Genomic DNA, 25,076 nt, shown 5'->3' on the forward strand with positions numbered 1-25,076 from the left:
GGCGCTGATGCACCAGCTCTGGCCCTGCCTCTCCGTCTGGCCCCACCACTGCCTCTTCCAACCTGTTCTGGTCGAGGACTCTCCTCCGTCTCAGAAGCACTGTGTTCACCCGGCCTCTCAACCCAGCTTGGGTCTGTCACCTCATCATCCTCCGATCCCTCAGTCTGCTCCCCCCTCGGACTTCCTGCCCTGACAACAACTTCCCCACTGTCTGACAACCGTGTCTCCTCATCGTCGGACACCTCTTTACACACTTCCACTACGTCAAGAAGGTCATCATCACCCACAGACTGTGACTGGTGGAAAACCTGGGCATCGGAAAATTGCTCAACAGCAACCGGACAAGTGGTTTGTGACTGTGGGAAGGGTCCAGAAAACAGTTCCTCAGAGTATGCCGGTTCAAATGCCAAATTTTCCTGGGAGGGGGCAGACTGGGGGGGAGGAGGCTGAGGTGCAGGAGCTGGAGGAGTGGCGATTTCGGTGACATGGGTGGACTGCGTGGAAGACTGACTGGTTGACAAATTGCTCGAAGCATTGTCAGCAATCCACGACATCACCTGTTCGCACTGTTCTGGCCTCAACAGTGCTCTACCACGAGTCCCAGTAACTTCAGACATGAACCTAGGGAGTGTAGCTCTGCGGCGTTCCCCTGCTCCCTCATAAGCAGGTGGTGTCTCACCCCGGCCAGGACCACGGCCTCTGACCCCTGCAGTAGTTGGACGCCCACGTCCCCGCCCTCGTCCTCTACCCCTAGCCCTCGGGTTAAACATTTTTAAAATGAGAGTTATAGCTTTAATTTTTTTTTAACTTTTTTTTGTGTTTTTTTTTTTTTTTTGTGTTTTTGAGTTTTTAAAACCAAACAATGCTATCCTATTGCTATGGCTATTTTCTAGCCAAGTATGAAAGCACACTACTATGCCAGATGAGATGACGCTGAGTTATTAAACAAAATAAACGTAAAATAAAAAAGGACAAATGGCAGACTGTGCCTAATTGAAATCCAACCCCTACTAAATTTTCCCACTTCGGTCTTTGCAATGGATATGTGCGTCACTAAGCGCAAAACACAGCGGTCGCAAGTCTCACTACAAATTGCTCACAATTGGCTAGTAGATGCACTGCAGCAAGTACAGCCACCAGCAGATCAACCAGAAATCAAATATATAACGCTACTGTAGGCGTAAGCCGTTTGGATTCTCCTTTGGCTATTTTCTAGCCAAGTATGAAAGCACACTACTATGCCAGATGAGATGACGCTGAGTTATTAAACAAAATAAACGTAAAATAAAAAAGGACAAATGGCAGACTGTGCCTAATTGAAATCCAACCCCTACTAAATTTTCCCACTTCGGTCTTTGCAATGGATATGTGCGTCACTAAGCGCAAAACACAGCGGTCGCAAGTCTCACTACAAATTGCTCACAATTGGCTAGTAGATGCACTGCAGCAAGTACAGCCACCAGCAGATCAACCAGAAATCAAATATATAACGCTACTGTAGGCGTAAGCCGTTTGAATTCTCCTTTGGCTATTTTCTAGCCAAGTATGAAAGCACACTACTATGCCAGATGAGATGACGCTGAGTTATTAAACAAAATAAACGTAAAATAAAAAAGGACAAATGGCAGACTGTGCCTAATTGAAATCCAACCCCTACTAGATTTTCCCACTTCGGTCTTTGCAATGGATATGTGCGTCACTAAGCGCAAAACACAGCGGTCGCAAGTCTCACTACAAATTGCTCACAATTGGCTAGTAGATGCACTGCAGCAAGTACAGCCACCAGCAGATCAACCAGAAATCAAATATATAACGCTACTGTAGGCGTAAGCCGTTTGGATTCTCCTTTGGCTATTTTCTAGCCAAGTATGAAAGCACACTACTATGCCAGATGAGATGACGCTGAGTTATTAAACAAAATAAACGTAAAATAAAAAAGGACAAATGGCAGACTGTGCCTAATTGAAATCCAACCCCTACTAAATTTTCCCACTTCGGTCTTTGCAATGGATATGTGCGTCACTAAGCGCAAAACACAGCGGTCGCAAGTCTCACTACAAATTGCTCACAATTGGCTAGTAGATGCACTGCAGCAAGTACAGCCACCAGCAGATCAACCAGAAATCAAATATATAACGCTACTGTAGGCGTAAGCCGTTTGGATTCTCCTTTGGCTATTTTCTAGCCAAGTATGAAAGCACACTACTATGCCAGATGAGATGACGCTGAGTTATTAAACAAAATAAACGTAAAATAAAAAAGGACAAATGGCAGACTGTGCCTAATTGAAATCCAACCCCTACTAAATTTTCCCACTTCGGTCTTTGCAATGGATATGTGCGTCACTAAGCGCAAAACACAGCGGTCGCAAGTCTCACTACAAATTGCTCACAATTGGCTAGTAGATGCACTGCAGCAAGTACAGCCACCAGCAGATCAACCAGAAATCAAATATATAACGCTACTGTAGGCGTAAGCCGTTTGGATTCTCCTTTGGCTATTTTCTAGCCAAGTATGAAAGCACACTACTATGCCAGATGAGATGACGCTGAGTTATTAAACAAAATAAACGTAAAATAAAAAAGGACAAATGGCAGACTGTGCCTAATTGAAATCCAACCCCTACTAAATTTTCCCACTTCGGTCTTTGCAATGGATATGTGCGTCACTAAGCGCAAAACACAGCGGTTGCAAGTCTCACTACAAATTGCTCACAATTGGCTAGTAGATGCACTGCAGCAAGTACAGCCACCAGCAGATCAACCAGAAATCAAATATATAACGCTACTGTAGGCGTAAGCCGTTTGGATTCTCCTTTGGCTATTTTCTAGCCAAGTATGAAAGCACACTACTATGCCAGATGAGATGACGCTGAGTTATTAAACAAAATAAACGTAAAATAAAAAAGGACAAATGGCAGACTGTGCCTAATTGAAATCCAACCCCTACTAAATTTTCCCACTTCGGTCTTTGCAATGGATATGTGCGTCACTAAGCGCAAAACACAGCGGTCGCAAGTCTCACTACAAATTGCTCACAATTGGCTAGTAGATGCACTGCAGCAAGTACAGCCACCAGCAGATCAACCAGAAATCAAATATATAACGCTACTGTAGGCGTAAGCCGTTTGGATTCTCCTTTGGCTATTTTCTAGCCAAGTATGAAAGCACACTACTATGCCAGATGAGATGACGCTGAGTTATTAAACAAAATAAACGTAAAATAAAAAAGGACAAATGGCAGACTGTGCCTAATTGAAATCCAACCCCTACTAAATTTTCCCACTTCGGTCTTTGCAATGGATATGTGCGTCACTAAGCGCAAAACACAGCGGTCGCAAGTCTCACTACAAATTGCTCACAATTGGCTAGTAGATGCACTGCAGCAAGTACAGCCACCAGCAGATCAACCAGAAATCAAATATATAACGCTACTGTAGGCGTAAGCCGTTTGGATTCTCCTTTGGCTATTTTCTAGCCAAGTATGAAAGCACACTACTATGCCAGATGAGATGACGCTGAGTTATTAAACAAAATAAACGTAAAATAAAAAAGGACAAATGGCAGACTGTGCCTAATTGAAATCCAACCCCTACTAAATTTTCCCACTTCGGTCTTTGCAATGGATATGTGCGTCACTAAGCGCAAAACACAGCGGTCGCAAGTCTCACTACAAATTGCTCACAATTGGCTAGTAGATGCACTGCAGCAAGTACAGCCACCAGCAGATCAACCAGAAATCAAATATATAACGCTACTGTAGGCGTAAGCCGTTTGGATTCTCCTATGGCTATTTTCTAGCCAAGTATGAAAGCACACTACTATGCCAGATGAGATGACACTGAGTTATTAAACAAAATAAACGTAAAATAAAAAAGGAAAAATGGCAGACTGTGCCTAATTGAAATCCAACCCCTACTAAATTTTCCCACTTTGGTGTTTGAGGTGGATATGTGTGCCACTAAGAGCTAAACACAACGGTAGCAAGTCCCCCTGCTAATTCCTCACAAAATGGTACTAGATGCAAATAAAAAAAAAAAAAGTAGAACGTTATTGTAGCCCTAAGAAGGGCTGTTGGGTTCTTGGAGAATCACTCCTGCCTAACAGTAAGCTAATAGAACACCCTAACGCTTTCCCTGACCAGCAGCAGCTCTCTCCCTAGCGGCATCCAGACACAGAATGATCCGAGCAGCGCGGGCAGCGGCTAGTCTATCCCAGGGTCACCTGATCTGGCCAGCCAACCACTGCTATCGACATGTAAGGGTACCACGTCATGCTGGGTGGAGTGCAGAGTCTCCTGGCTTGTGATTGGCTCTGTTTCTGGCCGCCAAAAAGCAAAACGGCGGGAGCTGCCATTTTCTCGAGCGGGCGAAGTATTCGTCCGAGCAACGAGCAGTTTCGAGTACGCTAATGCTCGAACGAGCATCAAGCTCGGACGAGCATGTTCGCTCATCTCTAATAATAACCTTAATGGCCTTCTTTTCATGAAAAGAGATGAGGGCACACTGAAACAAGCGTCTATTGTAAAACCACTGCTAGTAATTTGTTACTGAATTGGGGAAGTAACCATCCAACCCCATTAAAACATGGTATCCCCAAGGGGCAGTACCTTAGGATATGTAGAAATTGTTCTTCTGAATTTAATTAGCAGGCAGGTGTCCCTAGAGCTCGATTAATTGAGAAGGGTTATCCGGATCATATGCTACAAAAAAGAGATGCATTTGGTGACATAGTGTCTACAATTGAGCTGTAGGCTCCCCATTCTTTTTCTTCTTTTAAGCCTGAATCTACCTTCCAGCCATTAAAAACCACTTATGTGCTATATGTAGTTTTAGCCTAGACGGGTTTTGCTTGGTAATCTATGATGCATTGAACTAGCGAGCCTCTCATTCTGAAGACACACAGCAAGGGTTAACAATGGGCTATTGGTTTCTTAAGCACTCTCCCCCTTTTGGTTAGTGCATCATTTACTCAAGAGGCTGGCCCTCTCCCTGATATCACATGACTGGATGATGAGAGTGTCCAGAAATTATGCTCCACTCTGAGTCACGTGATGGGTACTATCACGTGATAGTCATATGATTTAAAACCCCATTGGTGTGTAATAGCGGCACACTGATGGTACCTGCGTCACTGCTGGACTCCCACTGGAGCGGCTATTGTTGGCTACTTGTGACCACACTAGCCCCTCTTTTCGAGTCCTCCTTTCGTTATTTACCGTAACATGTTCCCCTGATGATAATGCCATATACACTAGAAATGCGTCAAGACATATGTGGGGTGATCTTTTTTGCAGCTAAGTGATGGGTACTGTCCATGTCAAGGCAGGAGATATATTGCATGGTGTTTATACGGACAAGCTCCTATACATGATAACAGTGAATCACAGCTTATACAAAGCTCTACTAGGTGTGTATATCCTCCACTGCCTCCCAGCATTACTTCATGAGCGGTAAGATCCATCCTTTTACTAGCTTGTGAATCTGGACGTGTTGGTATCAACTTGTGAATTTGTGTAGGTTGCTCACTTTGATATGTTCACATATGGTCCAAGAAAGGCATATTAAATGTTATATGAGTAGAAGTCTTATCTTTTTTATTCTGCTTCTTAAATCATGAAATACCCAGATAATAGTTTGATTGGTGTACATGGGTCACCTCTTTTTTTGCTAACTGTGTAGAAAAATGAGGATTATGCATTTACTGTATGGAAGGTTTAGAGATGTATGAGAGGTACACATTTTAAATAAATATCTCTACAAAAAAAAACTAAATTATGGATACAGAAATAGTTTTTCATTATAATGGGTTCCAGTAAAAATACATAAAATTCATTTTAAATGGATGTTTATTAAACTTTAGAATCTCCTTAGAATCCTTATGAAAAAGTCCTGCTTCTTTGGATGCCTGAAGGTTTATTGCACAGTTGATTGTGATATTGAACACACAAACCATAGAGTTTTTTTTGCTATTATTTCTACTGTGGGTTTCTGATTCTTTGATTTGTGGAGTGCTGCTCACTGGAAAACAGCCATCAGGTATCATTAGTCATTCTACTTTGAAGGTGAATGTCTCAAAGAAAGACAAGAGGTGTTTGGCACAGCATTGCTTTTGTTTAATATGACAACTGCTTTGCCTGAAATTGATGAAGATCAGCATAAAGATTTTTCCCAATGTAGAAAGTCAATGGATTATGTGTCAGTAGATAAACAATATTTCCTTGATCAATGAAGGTAAATGTGAGTAAGACTACTTTTTACCAGACGTCTTTACAAGGTCTACCGTATATACTCGAGTATAAGCCGACCCGAGTATAAGCCGAGACCCCTAATTTTACCACAAAATACTGAGAAAACATATTGACTCGAGTATAAGCCGAGGGTGGGAAATGCATTGGTCACAGCCTCCCCAGTATATAGCCTGCCAGACCCTGCCCCAGTGTATATAGCCTGCCAGACCCTGCCCCAGTGTATACAGCCTGCCAGACCCTGCCCCAGTGTATATAGCCTGCCGCCGCTGACGGACAGATTGCACAGAAGATATACAGGGGTCGCCGGAAAGGTGAGTTTAGATATATTTATTTTTTTGACTCGAGTATAAGCCGAGTTTGGGTTTTTCAGCAAATTTTTTGTGCTGAAAAACTAGGCTTATACTCGAGTATATAAGATAAATTGGAGCTTTTTGGCAAAATCTAAAGATCTTAATAGGTCACACCTTTGATACTGGACCAAACTAATTCTTACTCCTAATATACAACTTTATGATTATTTGATATGGTTTTGCTTTTATTTCTCCATCTCTCAAAGGAAATGAGTTGCCAATATTTGATTGTCTGGAGGTGACTCGCTGACATCCTAAATTATCAGTATCAAATACAATTGTAAAGTTTTCCATAACATGGAAGAGATTTTCTTTTGTGCTCTCTGTCTTCTCTTTTATGTAAAAGATATAACATTAAAATTAAGGCCCGCCAAACAGTTGTATGCAATTGTTCTTTAAGGAAAGGAAAAAAAACTTTACTTGTTTACTTGTTTTTTTCACTTGAACAAAAATAACATCAAAACTGCTATGACTCCTATGATCGAGAAGGAATTATTCTGTGCTTATAGGAATAATTAAATAAATAATAGCTTCTAGTAAAAGACCTAACTATGCCACATATGCTGACATATCTCACCAAAGACTTAAATATCTTCATAACAGGGGTATAACAATCATGGTTGTAGGTGGACGACCATAACTGGGCCCAGGGATGAGGCATCCTTTTTGCGTCTGTCTGAGCAGTAAACGTTGAATACTGTGGGAAACACAGGATGGAAAGATGCAGCAAGCTACATCTTTCCATCCTGCTCCCTTCTGCTGAGTGACATTTACACTCAGCAGAGGAGATGGATGCCAAGTACTGAATCCCTCCCCGGCCTGCACTGAGGTTGCACTCAAGGAGGTCCTCAGAGATTTTCCTGTCCATATAGGCAGTAGCCATTAATGTTCACTCCTCCTCCTGCTTTCAGGGGGGGGGTGAGGAACAAGGCATTATATCTCATTGTATGTGCATACAGTGGGATATGTCTTAGCCCTCCCTTGTGAGGACACATTAGGGATCCACAAACTGGTAGCACCTAGTTGCCAGTGTATTTTTTTCTGTAGATAAATTACAGAGCAAAAGCTCAACACTGTTGTAAACAAGGCCTCAGTTGCTATAGTATAAAGAATATCAGTATTTACAGTCCTCTTAATTCTCTTAAGGAAATTAGTACCAAGCCCCAAGAATTTGCCAAGGATTAGAAATTGAGCACTTTTTTTTTTTTATCAATTCTGTTTTTATTGGTTTAAATTGCATAACAAGTACACTTACATTGCTTTTTTCCTTTCAATGCTACAGTATTGATATATCAACATATCCACATATGTTTACAGGCATTATGAATTCTGTGAAATGTTTATACATTAGGTTGTTTCTCTCTGTCCAAAGGTTCAAGCCGTGTACAAACTCTAAACTGAGAACTTGAATAACATGGGGAAGTGGGGGGGGGGGGGGGGATTTGTCAGATCTCCAAAACCTAAAAGGATTCCTGTTTTTCGCTCTACCTTTTAATTATTACTCTGATTAGCAGGTTTATTGATTTGCCTTCCCATTACATATTCCTTCCAAGGTGTCCACATATCCTCAAAGGAGTCATGTGTACCGGATGCCCAGCTGGATAATTCCTCCATTCTATATACCTGGGTCAGAAATTGAGCACTTTAACCATACTTTATTAACATTGACATTGACATAAAAATGTAAAACTACAGTTTGTCCTATAAAACCGCACTTCAGCCACTATATTTTGATTTACAAGTGGTTAAATTGAAAACAAAATCACCCCACAGTTTGTTATGCACATTCTCCATATGACTTCATTACCTCACTTGGGGCTGCCATAGAAGCAATCAGCAAACATCTGAAGGTACCATGGAAATTGTGGTGAGGGGCATGTACAGAGACCTATGGAGATGACAACTGGTGACTGTAGGTGAGTTGGCACCAGACGGAGGCCATAAAAATACAGCTCTTTGCACTCAATTACAGATGACTAGGATACAGACGGCAACAAAGATTTAACTGGATTAAAATTCTGCCACAGATTTTCACTAAAAAGCCATATATTCCAAATTTGCGGAACTTCACAGAGCACCCAGAGAGGTCACAGTGGGCAGAGAGGTCAGTCTGTAACTAGGGGTCATCTGTAGGTTGGGTGTTCTTAAAGGGAACCTATCATCAGAATTTGGCCTAATAAACCTCTAGAAGTATGTTGTCAAGCAGCTGGCCAGCTTAAAGATCATGTTTTTTTAGTAACCTGATATGGTGGCATCATCCAGATAATCAAATTTGAAGTGAGATGTAAATTGGTTTTATGAAGTCAAGGAGGCGGAGAGTTTAACATTGAAGTTAAAGAAAACCTACCGTTTGATTTGATGCTTTATGAAGCAAACATACCTTGAGACTGCTGTAGCTATACTGATGTAGGATCATATCTTGGTTAATCACTGTGCTGAGTGGTTTTGCTGATAAAACAGATATAACATACTGAAGCTCTGCCCCTTTTATGGCTGGTTCAGCGCTTGTTTTCACGCTTCTGGTAGAAGGAGAGTTTTTCTCTGCAGGATATGATGACACATTAACTTTTCTCCCTGCCAGACAGAATAATCAATTGCTGCACCATCCCCCAGCTGCTATGTATGAGTGATCCAGCTCAGGTTGGTTAGTCGTGCTTTGTCATGCTTGACTAACCTCCATCTGTAATTACAAGCTCAGTGTTGATCGAGCTATGCTGAACTGGCTTTCCCAAGGTCCTGAATGTTATAATTTTTTTTGGAGCAAAACCACTCAGCTCACAGATTAAACAAGATATGATCCTGCATCAATGTAGCTACATCATTCTCAATGTATTTTTGCTTCATAATGCATGAAATCAAATGGTAAGTTTCCCTGCAGTAGAACACCCCCTTCGCTGGTCCTGTGTCCAGAGACATCATTCATCAGATCTCCAGAAGTACAGCCCATGATGTCAATTACATGAGAGGAGATGTTTAGAACTGAAGTCAAGCTCTCCCTGCCTCTAAACTCCCCTTCTCCCTGACTTTATACATCCAACTTACATCTCGCTTCAAAGTTGACTTTGTGGATGAACTCACTCCACTGGACCATGAAAGAAACATCATCTAGAAGCTGTTCAACTTCTTAACAACATACTGCTAGTGGTTTATTAGGCCAATATCTGAAGACCGGTTCCCTTTAACCTGTCATCAGAACTGGGCCTAAGAAACCTCTAGCTGTTGGTGACAGCCTGTATATATATATATATATATATATATATATATATATATATATATATATACATATATATATATATATATACATATATATATATATATATATATGTGTATATATATATATATATGTATATATATATATATATATATATATATATATATATAATTTTGCTGGAAGCAATAGCCACTTAAGCTTATATGAATATATTAATGGAGGGAAAGGGACTTGACATGAAATTAACAGACTTTATGCATACACCAAAAAGCCATTTGCTTACCCATACTTGCTGTTTCATTTACCAGATAGTTAAACACAAAATGGTTTTTACTTTAGATAATGAAAATGAATCGGCTTGCTTCAGAAATGAGAGTCATTGCATCTCTTCATTTCACAATGCAAAATATTGTTCAGCTATGATAACTTGAGAAATTGACCAGCAAATGTTATCCCTAACCCCCAAAGGCAAATAGGTCATAAAAAAGATAATGAAGAACATTTTGACAATAAGGCAAGCAACACAAATATAACAAGAACCAGGAAACACTATACTCACTATAAATACTGTACTGTTCTAAAACCATATTGTGATCACAGGAAAAGTACATGTTATGGGCACAGAGCACTTATTACAGACCCACACCACCTGCTTCATGGAAGAACTGACCCCATAGCATATAACATCAAGACAAAGTATGTTATTATTACAGGTTATATTCACACGACTATAAGGGGCCTTTAATATCGAATCATAGACTTCAGCAAAAACAGTGCCAACAGCATGGACACAACCCCCTTTTGGTAAGGGGAATTATAATGCCCATCTGTATGTATATCCAGATGGAAGAGAAGTATGCATATTACTTATATGTGTTAAAGGACATCTACTATCAGGTTTACTAATGGTTGCATTGTCCTATATACAAGCTCCTGATAAATCCTTCTTCTTAGAACTCCTTTTATTATGACCCTATACACCACAATTGCATTGATATAGAGTTATAAAAATTATGCTAATCAGTCATAGGCGCTCCAGCTTACGTCCACAGATCGCCTCTTAGTGCCTCATCTTATAATTTATTCACTCCCCCATTATTCTTCCACTCCCACCTGGTCCCTCCAGGTCCTGTCCCTTCACATCACAAAGAGAAGTTGACGTCAGGGACCATTCGGGACTGTATCAGTAATTTGGGAGCAAATAGATTATAAGAAGAGGCGCTCAAAGGCGTTCCGGCTTATGCCACCAGAGTGCCACTGAGTGCCTCATCTTATAATTTTTTCCCAGACTGATTAGCATAAATGTTATAACTGTATATCACCAAAATCGTGGCGTACAGGGTTATAATAAGTTCAAAGACGAAGGATTCATGAGGAGCTTGTAAGTTGGACTTGTCTACCATCAGTAAACCTGATGGTAGATGTTCTTTAATAGCTATTACTAATGCTCTGTCATGGAAAATATATGTTATTACTTCAAAATACATATGCTAAATTAACTTACAGATCCTCTTTAGTCTTTTGATGCCCTAAAACATTTAATTTCAGGAATTAGTATATGCTTTAGTATTATTAAAGGAAATGTCTAGATTAAACTGCTTACCTTTTATATAATATATGATGTATAATATGAGATACTCTTACTAGACACTCACCAGGTCCTCCCAACAACTGAGTGCTTTCAACTTAAAGGGGTTGTCAACATTGAGCAAATAATTGATATTGTTTGTGTAATGAAAAGTTATAAATTTTATCAATACACTTTGTTTATCAATTCAGCCCTGTTTTCTAGATCTCTGTGATTAGAAACTTGGTCCATGGTCATGTGATGTCACAAGGGTGCACAGCTCTTTGTAATACATGGCTCTGATTACTCTCTGTGATGCACCTGTGTGACATCACATGACAAGGGACCGCTTTTTATCCGCAGGAAGTAAACAATGAAGATTCCTATAGAATGACAGAAAGCAGAGATCTAGAAAACCATGAAAAATGAATGCAGAAATTCTATGTGTATTAAATGTGTATTAATTAGAAAGTGGATTTAATGTGTATCAGGGGTCATCTCTCTGGACCTGTGTGGTTGAGGGCATGTGGTATCCATGTCATGACACTCTCTTATCATTATTGTCAGTACAGGGACACAGAGAGGTAACACTTAGTGTATTCATGCATTTACAGGTGGGAAAACATGAAGGAAAAACAGAGCCATGTATACACCTAACCCATAATTGTTGCTTCATTTCAGGGTCCAATTTAATATCAAGTGCAGAACAGTTTAAATGTTTAGCTAAGAAATGATTGTAGCCCAGTAGGCACGGTGAACTAAACTAACCTTCCAACCTACGCCCCCAATATCATCAGTGCATGCCAGCATTCATAATTCATTACCAGCATCTCAAGACCTCATGTCAAACAGGTAGATCATTAATCCAAGAGAATGATGATTCTCTTAGTGCAACATTTTAGAAATGTTGTACTAAGCGAACATAAAACACAAGTGGACAATTTACATATCTCCAGGTACAATTTGCTTTAATAATATTGGAATTTTTCTTCCTCTCAGACAATACCGGTGGCAATCACAGTAAACATAATGAGGAAGCAAAGCCCTGTGATTTCTAAAGCATTTTATTTCACCAGATATTTTGATCCTCTGCTGTTAAAAAGACAAGTGGAAGACACTGCACAGGAAAAATACATATATTCTATTTATTGAAGGTATAGCGCAGTCAGATGAGCACATTATGTGTATTATTGCAATTGCAGACAAAATGAAAGAGATAACAACAGGATGATTCAACAGATGTGCACAGAATAGAAATGCTTTATTTGTCCCTAGCTGCATAAAGCCTGGCTGATGATAGAGCCGCCAAATGACCACGAAGGGAAAAGACAGATTTTCATTGTGTCTTACATATATTAGGCTGGATTACCACAATAAAGCATATTTAGTTATATGGTTGTACTGCAACTTTGCATAAAATGTGATGTCATCTGACAAAATCTGCTATACATCTATATTTTAACCAAATTTCTCTGATTATCAGAAAATGTTTTACAGAAAAGGTCCAGGCTTAAAGGAAATCTACTGTCTAGATTTCCTGATGTAACCAGTAGAAGGAGGGTTAAAACACTATGGGGAACATGTATCTTTATTTTGTTTTCTTTCTTTTTACACCATTTTTTAAATGTTTTATTGTGACTATTTGGCAGTATTTTTTGTGCCTACACCAGGGTGTTAAGAAGTTTACCAGTGAGTGTGTTTATTGCAGTTTTCCTAATGTATTGTTTTCAAGACAGATGTTTTCTTTGATTTTCACCTTATTTTTAAGTAAATTTAGATAGCGCTGCAAAAATATGCCGACTTCATCCAACTTTAAAAAGAGGCAAAATAAAACAAATGATGTTACATGTGCCCCTATGTTTATTAGGAGCTCTGCTCCTTTAGTTTGCTTAGAAAACTAACAGATTTATATGCAAATGTGCTTCCGGGAGTGCTCTGGGTGCTCCCCGCTACAGCTCTATGCTGGAAATATTGCACCAGCAGTAACTAAAGTAAACTAAAGGGGCAGAGCTAATAATAATAGAGCTACTCACTAATAAAAATAAAAGTACAGGTGGTCCCTGACTTAAGAACACCTGACTTGCAGACAACCCCTGGTTACAGACGGACCTCTCTGCCCGCTGTGACCTCTGGTGAAGCTCTCTGGATGCTTTACTTTACTCCCAGGCTGCAATGATCAGCTGTAAGGTGTCTGAAGGAAACTTCATTTTTAATCCTACTTACTTTATTCCAGTTCCTACTTATATACAACCTCAACTTAAGAAAAAACCAATGGGGAAATCTGATGGTAGATTTAACTGGGTTGTGGCTTAAAGGTTCCAGACTGTAATAGAGTTATGGCACCAAAGTAACCTAACCAAAATGTTGACTTAACAGTATAAATAATACCGGATTTGTTGTTGTGACAAATCAAGCTGCCTATTTATGCAGGACGGCCAACCAGTGTGACCACAGTATTAAAGTGTTATTTTTTTTCAGAATTGGATTAGATAATTGGACCATTGACACTAGTTGGATTCTGTTGTGGAGTTAAGCTACATTGATGATGTGGCAGAGGGAATTGATGATGTGGCAGGGGAAATTGCAAAAGTAGAATTTCAGAATATTCCATACCCAGCAATATGTGACATGCTGGTACTATAAATCTCAGCCTTTAGGAACCAGTGCACGTGGATTTCAAACAGAATTTCAACCACACGCTGTGTTAAAAAAATCTGTAGTGGAAACCAGATATAGAATATTCAGCATGGCTGTGTATGGCTGTGGTTGAGCAATGGTTAGGCTTTATCCCCCTGCTGCATCAAAAATGGGGCATAAATCTGCATCAGAAACCAGTCGATTTCAGTTCATTTCTGCTGCTGTAGAAGAATTCTGCAGCCATTAGACCAGTTGTTTATTGGTGAGTTCTGGAAGTTTACAAGGTTTATAAAGTGGAAAGTAGAACTGAACTGACATTTTGTGGGGAATTTATTCATTTATGGGGAATTATGGGGAATCAGCATGTCAGTTCAGCTGCTATACATTCAGGCCAGTATATCCAGTAGAAACATAAAGCGAGTTTCTTGGAACAAATTCACTTGAGTGTAACCTGTCTACATTCACACGGCCGCTGAACAGGAGGAGGAGATGCTCCCCCCCCCCCCCATAGGAAACAGTGGCGCACGGCCGCACACTAGGTAAAAGATAGAGCATGCTCTATATCTTCCTGGTGTGGGGAACGCCGCTGTGCCGCCATTGACATCTATGGGGATGTATATGCGCCCGCAAATTTGCGCCTGCATATACATCCCCATAGACGCCCATCTGAATAATCCATAAAGCTAAATTCACATACAGAATATTGTTGCTGGTTTTTGGTTGAGATTTTGTTATGTTAATGCAATGTCTGGTGTGAAATAAAGGCATTACTTTCGTATCAGGCATTGCTGTAAAACTATCCAGAAAAAAGGGGAGGTGTAAAATGTTAGAAAGCATTAAAAAAAAAACTCCAGCAAAGAAAACTTGTTAAAAATCCTTTAAAAACACATGCGCTGTGTGCAGGAGCCTTCTCTATTTCTGTACAATACAGTACAGATTACATGCAAAGCCTTTGCATTTTACAGCAATTTGCTTAGTGGTTGAAATAAATGGACAGTCTTTGCCAAACATAATTAGACGGCCACTTACCACAAGTGAGAGGGGACGTTTCCAGGCAACAACTCCAATCAGTCCTGACAGCAGCACCTACAAAGAAAGGAGAGCTGTCAGTGTAGGAAGCACAAAGCTATTTATTCTGGCCCCTTAAAAGACCCACAACATGCACTTTGTACATTACTTGTGTTGAGAAGAACAGCACTTATCCCCTGGAAAGTTATTTCCCTCACAGTAAAAGTGCAAAATTACAGATTATGCATGTAAAAATATTGCAGATTGGCTTTCCATATGACGAAGATATGTCTGAACTTCATAACCTTAGAGTAAAAAGTAGCACATAAATACCTAAACTTTGTTCTAGCATGTAGCACTACTAGCTCCAAAAGCTTTTTCTAGATTTGCTACCTTATTAAGAAGGTGCCAATGTGAAATATAGGGGCAAATAATGAAATGTTGGTATTCCTTATCTACTTCCTGTAAAATGATACATTAAGAGAACATGTCACCTCAGGGGAACGTGTCGTCCCAGGGGTTGGGCTTTGGTTTGGATGCATTTAAAAAAAAACAAGTGATTTGTCTGTGCTGCAGACTGCTCAGCTCTTGGCCTCCCATGTTTGCGGTCCTGTACAACTCCTCCCTCCTGCTCCTTCACAGAGCTCACAGCCTTGTGAGTTGACATTAGTGGGAGAGGGAGGAGCTGTACAGGAGCACAAAGGTAAGGGCTGACAGTCTGCAGCAGTGACAAGTCACATGTTGTTTTTTGAAATGCATCCAAATCAAAGCTTAACCCCTACTACACAGAAGATTCTGTCAGGGTGCAAGGTAAGTTATAAAACACAATTATATTGCAATGCAAATGCTTAGAGAAAGCAGAAACCTACTGTGTTGTGGAGTAGCCTTTGCTCCCACAGCACAGAGAGGCTACTCTATGCCCCAATGTCCTCTGTCAAAAATTAGCATAGCAGTTAGATAAACGTTAGATAAATTTTGAAAGTGTTGTAGAATTAGTTAAAGATTAGTGAAAGAAAGTAGAAATAGGTAGATTACTGATGGTAGGTTTTCTTTCAAAACTTCATACAACCCTTGATAAATGTTGCACAATGCATTTTTTGGAAAAAGATTAGGATTTATTAGATTATAGATTTATAAAAATGGTTCATTGGCTAAATTGTTTGTAAAAACTAAACTGAACTTTTTTGTGGTAGGTTTGATAATACACAAAAATGGATATACCCTAGGTAGAAAGGTGGAGCCAAAAGACAAGAAATTTGAACATCAGCCTCCCTTAGTGCTCCTGTTTTATGCTGGAAATCTCACGTTAGCAGTGAGTATAAGCCCAGTGCTACTGTAAGATTTCCGTGGAGACAACAAGAGGGGGAGGCAGCAGGGGGCAGGTGTGTAAGAGCCAGAAACCCCAGAGTTCGGAGAGGCACTGGTGATGCCCCCCCCCCCCCCCCAAAGCACTTGTGCTTCATTTAAATAAATATAAAGATTCTTCTCAGTAACTATGAAGGAAAGGTCCCTTCAAGATATCCAACAGCGTGAATAGTAAAGAAAGTTAGAATCCAGTGGCAGATTTCCTTTAAATAGCCATTGGCCATAGCCATACATATGAATGCTTGATATGTTCAAGAGGAGAATGTTAAAGGGAACCTACCACCACGAATCTACTTATAAAGGTAGATCGGGTGGTAGGTGGATCAATAGGACGTGAGGATAGCCTGTTTAAGGGCTAATCCTCACGTCCCCGCACTTTTTGATAACTTTTATTAGCTTTATATGTAAATTTTGTTATGAGGCTACTGGGGCATGGAGTAGCCCCAGCTGAGGCTACACGGTGCGGCTACTCAGCGCCCCAGTAGCCTCTTTACTCCTCCTACCCACAATCTTCGGCCCGCAGCTCGTCGTAGCCCTCGTCCAACTAACCTGGCATCTGCGCATGCGTAGAACAGCAGGCCCGCGCCTCACTGCTCCGAAGCCGGAGCTGCACCGAAGATTGTTGGTAGGAGGAGTAAAGAGGCCACTGGGACGTGGGGTAGCCCCACCGTGTAGCCTCAGCTGCGGCTACTCCACGGCCCAGTAGCCTCAAAACAAAATTTGCATATAAAGCTAATAAAAGTTATCAAAAAGTGCGGGGACGTGAGAATTAGCCCTTAAAAGGGCTATCCTCACGTCCTATTGATCCACCTACCACCCGATCTACCTTTATAGGTAGATTCATGCTGGTAGGTTCCCTTTAACATTCTCCTCTTGAACATATCGAGTATGCATATGTATGGCTATAGCCAATGGATATTTAAAAGAAATCTGCCACTGGATTCTAACTTTCTTTAACATTCACGATGTTGGATATTTTGAAGGGACCTTTCCTTCATAGTTACTGAGAAGAACCTACCTTTATAGGTAGATTCATGCTGGTAGGTTCCCTTTAAGCCAGACATAGTTTCCTTTCCATGGGTCAGCAGTGGTCGTGTGGACTGATGGGAATGTCATTGTTACAACCAAGTAAACTAACTGTCAGAGACCACTGGAGCAGCAGGGGAATTCATAGGATTGTATCGGGACTTTCCTTACGTTAGACCATTCTCTACTCCTAAGAATTTCTTTATTATCTCATAAAACCTCTTTAATTAATAAGTCCAAATGCCTATCTCCCATAAACCATTTTGTTGACACGCTGCTTATGTTTCTTTTCCATTTTTACTGGGATTTAAAGAATAAGTAGTGCAATTTAAATTAAAGAATTATTACTTCTGAAATCCTTGACGTACGTTTCATATAAGCAAAACAGAAACGCTAAACAAAAGCTTTAGAAAGTCTTTTGTGAGCAAGGCTTATTTGTGTCTACATAAATAATTGTCTCCTTTCCGGTGTAAATCACTGTAATGAACAGACGAGAAAATGTTACCTGTGTTTCCTGAGCTGAGCCAGCTGCCTCTGCATTCTTTCTGTTAAATAGCATTGCTGAAAATACCTTGATTTTCACTTCTTAATGTCATTCATTCATAGCGAGGGACTCTCAAAATCTGTCTTGCTTGGAAATTACTTTTAGGATCTGAAGGCAATCAAGCTTATTATAGAATCAACAGGGTGATAACCAATTACTGTTCACTATCTTCTATCTATTGTCTAAAGTAGCTACATAAAATAATTCACTGGCTGTACTCATTATGAATCATACAATCTGCTTGTTTGTGTTTACTCATCCTGAAAGAGTTACATGGATTCAAAATTGGGAAACATTTAATTATAAATTAGAAAAAAACACTAGCCAGTCTTTGATATCCGTCGGTCTTGATATCCCCTGCAATGACAATGCATAAGACACATGGCCCCAGAAGTGTAGGGGCCTAAAACAAAATCTACACTTACTCATAGTTGGCTTAGATTGCTGTAATCATTTACCCAACAAATCTAATAATAATTATTTAGTAATAATTGTAAAGTGTTAAAGGCAGCAACAAAAAAACTACAGTTGCAAAATATGTGCAATTATGAGAGGGAAATTAGTTCAAGCTTGTATGCCAGTTTGTATGCCAGTATGCAAGCCTCTACGAGGCCAGGAATTAGGACTACACCCCCCCTTATGCAGCTTCCTCGTCAAGAGGGCATGGCGGGGCTGTGCCACGAAGGTTGTAGCACAATTCTATGGCAGCAGGACCTGGTGTACAATTGCCTGGTCACGTGCTGGCCGCCAGATGTATCAGAAGTGGGAGGGACGAGAGGAAAGTGCTGGCGCATCATGTACCAGCATGTGATGAATTTTCTCCATTGGGTTTAAAAAGGTGAAAAAAACTGTTTTATGTATGCCCCCTTCTCCCAATGTACATTAGATCTTTATTTAAAAAATGAAGCTTTATTAAAAAGAAAATTCTGCACCATCTGTTTCAGAGTGTTTGGACAAATTTGATTTGGACCCCAAACTCAATCTTTTGAAAATTTCAGCAAAGCTTCGCCAAATGGAATCTGGAATGATTCGATCACATCTAGAAAACTGGTTGGAGAAGGAAGAAGTGCCGGTTATAAAACACCACAGCACAAGATTCCACTCTTATGCTATACTGGAAGGTGCTGTTTTGTCTGTAAAGCCCTTATTTTAAAATAAATTGCTCAGAAATAAGTACAAAGAGCACATTCAATAAAAAAACATAACTTAGCAAATCCAACAAAAGACAGATTCAGCAATTACTTCTATAACATGTGTCAATACATATCAGTAACACATCATTCAGGAATTTTTTCTCTTGTTCCGCCCTTCAATCAATTTTAAAATCTAAAATTATTCACTATGGACAAAATAATTATCCAGTATGTTTTCATATTTTCTATTTAGTGTTTTCTGGGACTTGTGCAATTCCCTAGACGGCTAGTACCGTGGATATCAATCATTTGTTTTATGACACAGAAGGAATATCAATTTTATTTTCTATGACAATGATAGATTTTTTTGCGCTGTGTAAAAATCTTGACAGAGTTTACTGGCTTCTCTGAAGTTCTCATCTCTAGAGGGTTGAAGAGAGCCCTGGAGAAACAGTGGAGACATATTCCAATAAGTACTGTTATATTGTGTGATATAGATTTCTCATTGGTATTCTATTCTATTTAGAACTACTGTGTTATTACTATACTATTATTAGATATTCGAAATGTTGGGTTTCTTGCAAATATTTCTATAGCTGTTCTTTCCATCCAAATGGGATTTGCAAAACTTAATGAACATGCTGAGAAATAAAAACGCCCATTTAGATGCTCGGGATAAATTTCTAAGTTCAGGAATTTTTTGTGGGCATGAACATACTTTAATATTCAAATATACGGAATCCAAAAGAAATAAAGCTCTAAAATTATAGAAGAAACTTAATTTAAATATAGGTTGTGACATATGTATTAGGTGTTTTTGTAGACTGTGGTTGATGAGAGCACCAACCCAAGTAGAAAAACTATAAGTCATTAAGAACATTGAGATAATATATAGCATATTATAATAATTTCTATATATGAGATAATATATTATCTCATAGACAGTTGCACATATAATCCTAGCCCAACTTTATACATAAAAGTTATCAAGTAAAGTAGGTAACATAAAAGTTGAAAAGACAAAATATTTCTAATAAACAATTAAAGGAAATCTACAAACAAAATCAAGCATAATTAACAAGGGTCACTCATAGATCCAGGCACTGTGACTGTGCTAATCTTCATATATGTGCTATGGCATACATGGCCTCCTTCCTTCTAAAATGAAATGTTCTAATTATGCTAATGAGACAGAAGGGCTCCGGGGGGAGTCCCTCTATGCTACAGATTCATAGTCTTTTACAGTGTTACACCTCCCCTTCCACTGTGTGCTGAAACATCCTATGCTGCAATGAGATTAAATCAGGCAGGGGGACGGGTGAAGTGCTGAAGGAGCAGGGGACAGGATGAGACAGTGTAACAGCTTGTAAAGCTGCAGCACGGAGGGATGCTGGTAACACATACAGAAACCCCCTCAGGCTCATTAGTATGATTTAAAAACTTGATTTTAAAAGGAAGGCAGCCATGGATAACATATAATAAGAAGATTACCGCAGTCACGGCACCTGGATCTATGAGGAAGTGTCCCTGGTTTATCATGCTTGATTTTGATGGCAGATTTCCGTTAAGCCTGAATATACATTCTGAACACCATTTAATTTGTGGAAACATTTTTTTTCACATTGATGTGTTTTAATACAATACTGGTGGATAATTTATTCCTACATCTTAGGAATACTGCTATCGACCTGTCAGTGTCATTTCAGATTTAAGAACGTGTCAGTGTAACTTGCCAGAAGTTCCATATGCAGTTAGCTGTTGTTTGACTTGATCTAAAGATCATAGCTCTGACATGTCACTCTCAGGGTCTAAATTTAGTAATATATTCCTCAATACGTCCTGGGGACATTTGCATAGGTGTTCTGAACAGATAGTTTTTTAATGTCATTACCAGGTTTTCAGCCAATCATCTCAGCTTTTGAATATTCATTTGGTTCATAGATCTTGGAGTGTCAAGCTATTTTGCATGTATGCTAACACATATATCTACAAAATATCCATGTCAAACATTGTTCAGAAATATATCTGGAGGTTTGTCTAGTGAGGGACGCACCCAGAGTACATGGCACATACATAGTTTAGACAAGTGTGCATGTGTTCTCAGTTTTTATTAATGAGAGGGATGAAAGCTTCTGTAAGACACCTCTGGTATTAACGTATATATTCCATAAGAACAAACACTCACAAGTTGACCTGCCAAGCCCTTTTTTAAAGAAAACCTTTCACCTCTTCTGCCAACTGCCAATTGTTTAGATCTTTTAATAGGCCTTACTACACTGATTCTGGCACAGTTGAACTTATTTCTTTTGCCCTCAAATTTACTAAGCAACTAAGGTCAAAGTCAGAGCAAGTCCTCCTCCTTGAGTCTAGAATCCAAATGAGAGTAGAAAGCCCAATTAACATATTTCCAGGGTATTGAATTATTTACTGTTAGAGGTTCTCATATGGACCACATTTTTCTGGAAATTGAGAAGAAAATTCAGACAAAATAAGAGGAGCAGAACATATTAAAGGATGCAATGAGTTGGAGTTGATGGAGTCTTAGAAAGGTCCTTCACTCTGGGGGTGGGGTAAGGTTTGCTTTTAATCTTCATTGTATATGGAACATGTAAAAACTTAACTGTAATGATTTATGCTTTGTAAATAAATGTTTATACTTCATGCTCTGTGCTGCCTCAAGATTTCAGAAGACAGGGGGAGGCAGAGTGTGCTGAGGGAGCAAAGAGGAGAAGTGCTCCAGGGAGCAGAACCAGAGCCCTGGAGACTGCATAGGTTCTGGTGATGGCCCCCCGTAGCACTTGATTTACATAAATATACTTTTTTAACCAAACTAATGGTTAAGCTCCAAACAAGCTTATAGCTGTATTGCACCTGGCAGCAATAAGGGTGAATATAGCTATAAAGCAATGGCACATTCCTTCGAAGGCTCTAGACCAAATTTATAAGTAACTACCTAACCACAGAAGAAGACATAACTTGTGATTGTTGGGAATCTCAGTGATCATTAGAATGCAAAAACATTGAGGATGTACATTGTAAGAAATGGCATTAAAGGAAAAATATAATTAAAAAAATTATAAAGAAATTACAAAAATATTATTATAATTTACTCAAAAAAGCAGGTCAATAGAGGTAATTGCAGTTGGAATAGTAGACATCCTATTCACCTTGTTTCACGTGTGCATCACTGTATAGCATGCTAATGCTTCATCTTCCCAAACCCCAGCAGCTGCCCTACTATTAATATACAGCAATCATACAATGAAGGAATTGCAATGGTTTAATTACATTGCACTGGCAAAGCGACCTATCTCGGCATGAAGTGTCACTCTGCCAGCATTTATTTGTAATCATAAATAATTAAGGAAGACTTTCACTGTGAATGCAAGAGAAAAGGATGTTTCCACTAAATCTTTGAAGAGGTTGGCAGTTTCTGGAACCTGACAATTTAGTGACTAATTATCTAAAGGTTATCGCTCATGTTTGAAAGAAACATTTCCACAAGCACAAAGACAGACAATTAAAATCAAACTCCACCAGCAAAATACCGTCTATGACAGATAATGTGTGATTTCAGCATAACTCGGGTACATAGTCACGAAAAGGCCAATGACGTGGCTCAGTACATTTCAACATTCTGCCTGCACTTTGGGAACTCATTCGTTTTTTTCATAAATTAGATAATATATGTTTTTTCTTGCACCAAGAATAGAGATGAAATTGAAATCTAAAACCATATTACTTATTATCCATATCGAAGATGAAAAGACTCCCTGCTAATAAATTTACTTTTATTGCTTATTGACCTGACATGACTTTTTAGGTTCCAAAATTAAGCATTAAAGGGAAAATGTAATAAATTCTAGAAATAATAGGAAATAATAATACATATAAATGTCAGTCTGATCCTTGCCTTATTATTATTCTCTACTTATGTAGAGAGAAACTTACTTATATAAATTTTACTTATTGAAGTCACCAAAAGAGAAAAAATGTAAACTTCACTTAGGCTGAGTTCACACTTCATTTTGTCCATTGTAAAGAACACGCGAGCTGGAATCCTGATGTGTTCTTACAACATATGGCACAGACGTATCCCACTGTATGCTTATACAGTGGGATACGTAGCCTGATGACTCCTCCTCCTCCCTTAATAGGGGGGGAGGAGTGAACAATGGCACTGCCTTATATGGACAGTGACATCACCAGAATCCTCCCTGCTGCTGAGTGAATATCATCTGCTCCCTATAGGCTTCTATTGCCTCATATTCTTTTGCTCTGCAGGGGTAAGCAGAATGGAAAGATGTAGATTGCAAATAATAAATGATTATATTTGAATTATAAAAGAGTTTTGTAAAAAATTATTGACCACAAATAATGTTACAATTTGTTCATGTTCCTGTGAAGTAAAAAGTTATCGATGGCTTCCTTCCCTTTAAAATCAACTTTTAAAATGATGTTGATAGCTAGAAGACCCAAAGCCCATCCATGCTGCAGCCTCACAGACTGTTTCAATGTGCAGGGGTGGAGTGACCCCTCTCACCATGTGAGATAAATGGAGGCAGAGGGCATGGGGAAGAGCAGATGGAGCAGAGGCGAGGATGAGACTTGCTCCTGCACATTGTAACAGTCTGTGAAGCCAGAGCACGGAGGGGCTATGGTAATGCCCAGTCCCCCAGAGCTCCTCTGAATCATTATCATAGTTTTAAAAGTTAATTTTAGATGGAGGAGACTATGGATAATATGAATAAGATTACCACAGCTATGCTCAATTTGATGGTAGATTTCTACGTGTATAGTATATATTGCACATAAAAATATACATACTTGGGTAAAGTGTATGGTAAGCTTGTGGACAGAGTATAAATATCCCCTGGTTTCCTCAGTCAGTGAAGGTAACAGACATCCAGAAGGACTACATGATGCTTTAGCAGAACCTAGTCTGCTAAGGCTTTTTCATGGTTACATGTGCTGGATTTCTTGGACTGGAGGGCAGGCTGGTAGTGGGAGTCTTCCAGTCCTCAACCCTAGCCAGGGTGTTCTCAGGTGAGGCTTGCTGAGATCATCAGTGGGAAATAAATGGATTGTGCGGAATGTCAATCTGGGGGAATGAAACCTGGGAATAGTTCACCTGCTTCAGACCTTGAAAGATGTGGACCTTGAGACTGACGCCTCGTACACACTTGCGTTGTAGATCACGTCAGAGTGTGATCAGGGTGCGATCAGGGTTTGGTCAGTGAAAAACCTGAGCTTTTTCATCAGAGTTCAATCAGTTTTCAGTCAGAGTTTGTTCAGTGTCTCAGTTTTTCACGCATGTTTTTTTTGGTGTTTTCATTGCGTTTTTCACGCGCAGATAATGCTCGTGAAAAAACTCAGGACTGAGCTCTATCTTTTCTAAGGCAATTGTTCAGTGAAAATCGCATTGGACTTGCATGTGTCTCAGAGTGCGATGCGTTTTTGATGCATTTCCACAGACTTGTATGGTGCATTTTTCACACGCGTGACTTGCTAAAGTACACACACGTTTTTTAAAAAAAACGTGTGTGTGCATGAGCTAAAAAAAGTCTGAAAAGCCTGTTGTTTACAATGGGTCAGAGTGCAATGCAAGTTCTGCATGTCAACAGCAGGTGCGGAACATGTGCATGAAAAACGCAAGTGTGAAAGGGGCCTTAGTTTGGTGTAAGGTATAAGGCCTGCACTGGGATAGCGAGGTATCCTACTGTATAGCTAGAGCCGGACAGGCTCTTGCTGCTGAATGTTTGCAAAATAAATGTACAGTTTGAACCTTAAACCTGGTGTCTGAGAAAGCTTTGTCATTGAGCTGAATCCCTACAATACACAGTTTATATTTATATGACTTTATCTTGATTGCAATTTGATGGGAGCAACCCTGGGAATGCTAATGAAAAATAAAGCTTTGTGCGACTATAGGAATTCTAGCAATGTACATTAAACTACTGAAGACTAAATGACAATCCAAGAGGAT

General features: G+C 39.6%; 1 protein-coding gene across 1 annotated transcript in view; it reads right to left on the reverse strand.

The window, feature by feature from the left end:
• The window catches only part of ENTREP2 (endosomal transmembrane epsin interactor 2), a 444,140-nt gene that overhangs the window by 266,212 nt on the left and 152,852 nt on the right, over positions 1-25,076 (reverse strand). Inside the window, exon 2 of the mRNA XM_072148041.1 lies at positions 15,044-15,100. Within this exon, the coding sequence (XP_072004142.1) occupies positions 15,044-15,100 (57 nt within the window). The remainder of the gene's footprint in view (positions 1-15,043; positions 15,101-25,076) is intronic.

This window comes from Engystomops pustulosus, chromosome 4, assembly GCF_040894005.1.
Source record: "Engystomops pustulosus chromosome 4, aEngPut4.maternal, whole genome shotgun sequence".
NCBI lineage: Eukaryota > Metazoa > Chordata > Amphibia > Anura > Leptodactylidae > Engystomops > Engystomops pustulosus.